Consider the following 3,711-nt stretch of genomic DNA (forward strand, 5'->3'; position numbering starts at 1 on the left):
ATCACCAACATGACCACATCTTTCCGGGACGGTCTGGCTTTCTGCACTCTAATTCACAAACACAGACCGGACTTGATGTAAGTAACAGCCCCCATACAGCGAACGAGAGCGCGGTTTAGTGCTGCATTGTGCTCAGAAAAGGACAGCGTATGAACTTTGGACGAAAATTTAAAATGCTCAACATTCAAACGTAGCGCTTGTTTACAGTTTATAGCTCGTTTCAGACATTAGAAAATTTAGAACTGTGGTTCAAAGCGAAAGAATCTTTTGAACTTAGGACGAGGACATTAGATCTTTCAGTAGGCTAATTCAGAACGTGTAGACTGTCGGATGGTATTACTAAAAGTTTCAATAGGCTACTTCGAAACATGATGAGAACATTCTAACTTGTAGAATTTAGAGTTAAGAAATGTACAACTTTAGAGTATGTATTCTTTCTCAATAATATATTAACTTTTAGAAATTCGAACTAGAAGTTGGAACTTTTAGAACTATAGACAAAACTATTAAAACCCATTTTAGATTTCAGGAAACAGATTTTTTATTTTTTTTTGCTTGAAATTCTCCAAATTACTCCAATAACACCATTACTCTAACATTCTAGTTGTTTCAAGTGAAGTTCTGGAACCTGAGTGTTGACATGACAGGCTGCATGCTTGTGTTTGTATTAGTGTCAGATTTATATTGTTAATATTTGACATGGGGAAAATACCTTTTCTGTTCACTCATGTATGCTTGTCTCAAATTGTTTGCTCTCTTGCAGAGACTTTGACTCTTTGAGCAAGGAAAATATCTATGAAAACAATAAACTGGTAAGATTGTTCACTTTATAAAATGGTCGCTAACTTTTATCACTTCTCTCTATTGTTGCCATTACCATAATGTTTTACATTTCATTTATCCATTTCGTTGTAAAAACAACTTAAATTTAATTCATTTTGAATACCTTTCTTTGGTATCTTCTGATATCATAACTGTCACAATGATAGTTAACAATAGACTTTAACTCATTATGACAGTTCTTGGAGGTTAAAAAGGCATTATAGGTTCTACAGAGTAGTATTTTGGTTTATGGGTGGTTTAAAGCATGTATACATACCTTTTTTCTAAAGATAAAGATAAAAAGTTATTTGTTTAATGTAAAAATGCTCCCCTAGGCCTTAGCATGTAAGTTTTTGGTCAGGACAGTAGAGCAAAACAACTGAATCTGCTTTAAGTTTTCTGGGAAATGCCTTCATTCCATAAAGATCACAATCCCGTCAAGTTTCCTAGACCTCTCATAGAGCTATTTGACCTATGTGTGGTTGACCAGGGTTAAGATGTGACACAGCCGCATACTCAAGGCCTATTTTTGTGGTTTCTTCTGTTTTTGCAACAGCTGGATCACATGTTGTGTTGTTGTAGGCCTTAATTAATCATCATCTGAGCACTGTTATGTTCCTGTTTCCACGCAAAAGGAATACTGAAAGGAATACTGTCCAAAAAGGGCATTGTTGTGAAAGAGAGAATACAAAAGCATATAATGAAAAGTACTGCAAAAGAAATGCTAATGGACAGCTTTGTGAGCATGTAGGATGGCACTCTCTTTCCAAACAGAGCTAGTGTGACAAAGACAGTGAAAATGAAAGTGGTAACTGTTAAGATAAGGTAACGCATGGTTTACAGGGTGGAGATTCAGTATCAGGTAAAAAGAGAAAGCTGGCACAGACTGAGAGTTCAACGTTTTATTTGTCAATTTATGCAGTGGTGCAAAGGCAATGAAATGTTTTGATCCCGGCCCACTCATTGCAATGCTCTGTTATGTGAGAAAATATGTCAGATACACTTTGTACAAAAAATAAGTCTTAACATTCTCAGTTATTATTAGCTAACAGTAACTTTGGCATGAACGTTTTTGTTATGATCTGTAGTGATTTCCAGTTTTTACATTTAGATTTGTGGTCTTTGAATCACATTACATGCTGTGTGAGATTTTTTTTAAATGAATCTTTACTGAGAAATACCTCCCCCTTTATTGCTCTTGATTTTATCTAGATTGTTTTCTCGTTCTCTCTCTCCTCGTTCATGTCTGCGCTTGTTTATTTTTGAGGGAAGCTTTTTTTCTCCCAAAGAAATCCAGGCCAAGTTGACATTTTTGTGTGTGTATAATGGGCATGGAGGAATTATAGTTTTACCACTCAGTGCCTCTAGATGGAAAATCACCACAAATTACAAACTTTTGCCCAACTTTTCATCATTGCAACATTGTGAATTATACATGAGCTGAAAGTTGATCTGCTGACATATTCACACTATTATGAGTAATAGTGACCAGACAAAGAAAATAAACTTCCTCAGTTTTAGTATATAATGTCAATCAATATTTTCTGTGTAAGAGCTAATACAATAAAAGCAGAAATATAGTTGTTTAATGTGTAAAAATCTCTTAAATTATTGTCCAGTTCCTTGTCTATTCCAAGTTAATGTATCAACAGCTTGTTTTACTCGAGTTCTTCCTCTTATGCAGCCTGTAGATATCAAACATATCTTAAAATCTGGAATGATTTTTGCAGTTCTAGCACTTGATAATAGGGGTATATACATTTTAACTCGTTCAATATGAAATCCTCTAATTCTTCTGCCCCACAGATGTTTCCCTCTTGTGTAATTCATACCCCTCGCATTATTTTCTTGTTATATTTATTAATTTATTTTTACCAGGCTTTCGAGGTGGCAGAGAAGGAGTTGGGTATACCTGCCTTGCTGGATGCCGAAGACATGGTGGCTTTAAAAGTGCCTGATCGCCTCAGCATCCTGACCTATGTGTCCCAGTACTACAATTATTTCCATGGACGCTCTCCTAGTAAGACATACCCCCCCCCTTCCACTGTCACCTCATAGCTGTTATCCACCCAATTTACAAAAGTTATGATTGTGTTCAGAAATACAGATATCCAGAGGCCATAAAACTTGATCTTGAGATACAAGCTATGTTCAAAAAAGTACAGTGTAAAAAAGGATAATATAAATAGTAGCATAATGTGAAACCGTAGGAGTTTTATAACCCTGCAAACAGTAGTAAACTACATTTTTGCAATTCCATTTAGTGCCTCTAGTGGTGCAGAAATTACACCCTTCACTTTTAAACTTAATTAGGACCATGTCATTTTTTTAGCATTGCTAAAAACATTTCACTTTATGGATGTGCAGTTGGAGGTATGGCAGGGATTAAAAGACCAGCTGAAGAGTCTAATGAAGCGCCATCTGAGAAGAAGAACCAACCTGTCACAGCTAAAGTTTTTCCCTCCCCTAAACCAGCCACAGAGAACAAGACGCCTAAACCAGCAAACGAAAACAAGGTACACTATGTAACTCATCTGACACCTGTCAGCTCACAGAGGAACTTTGGTAGTTCTGTATTTCTGGTGGAGTGTGTGTAATGCAAACTCATGGGTACATAACAAACCTTGTCTTAGGTTACATACTTCTGATAAGATAACTTATGTTAAATATTGTTTTAAACAAATCTTATATTGAGGTATTGTTTGCAAAGTGCTTAATGACTAATTGATCTTTTGTTTTTTGTTTTTTATCATTTCCAGAGAGAAGTTTTGGTGGAACGTGCCAATAAAACAACTCTGAGCAGCAGTTGTAATGTGTGCAACCAACATGTTCACCTTGTGCAGCGCCACCTAGTAGATGGGAAACTGTACCACAGGAACTGCTTTAAGT

The 3,711-nt window shown here is 36.0% G+C and overlaps 1 protein-coding gene across 1 annotated transcript; it reads left to right on the plus strand.

Annotated features, from left to right (window-relative positions):
* Positions 1-3: 3 nt before the first annotated feature.
* On the plus strand, positions 4-3,704 carry LOC107683338 (MICAL-like protein 2; the record flags this gene model as incomplete). The annotated part of the gene is made up of 5 exons (XM_016479393.1): positions 4-77; positions 764-812; positions 2,701-2,842; positions 3,190-3,338; positions 3,582-3,704. Coding segments are annotated over 5 exons (537 nt in total), but the record flags the coding sequence as incomplete, so codon positions are not given.
* Positions 3,705-3,711: the final 7 nt, after the last annotated feature.

Source organism: Sinocyclocheilus anshuiensis, unplaced genomic scaffold, assembly GCF_001515605.1.
Source record: "Sinocyclocheilus anshuiensis isolate Anshui unplaced genomic scaffold, SAMN03320099.WGS_v1.1 C33196949, whole genome shotgun sequence".
In the NCBI taxonomy this organism is placed as follows: domain Eukaryota; kingdom Metazoa; phylum Chordata; class Actinopteri; order Cypriniformes; family Cyprinidae; genus Sinocyclocheilus; species Sinocyclocheilus anshuiensis.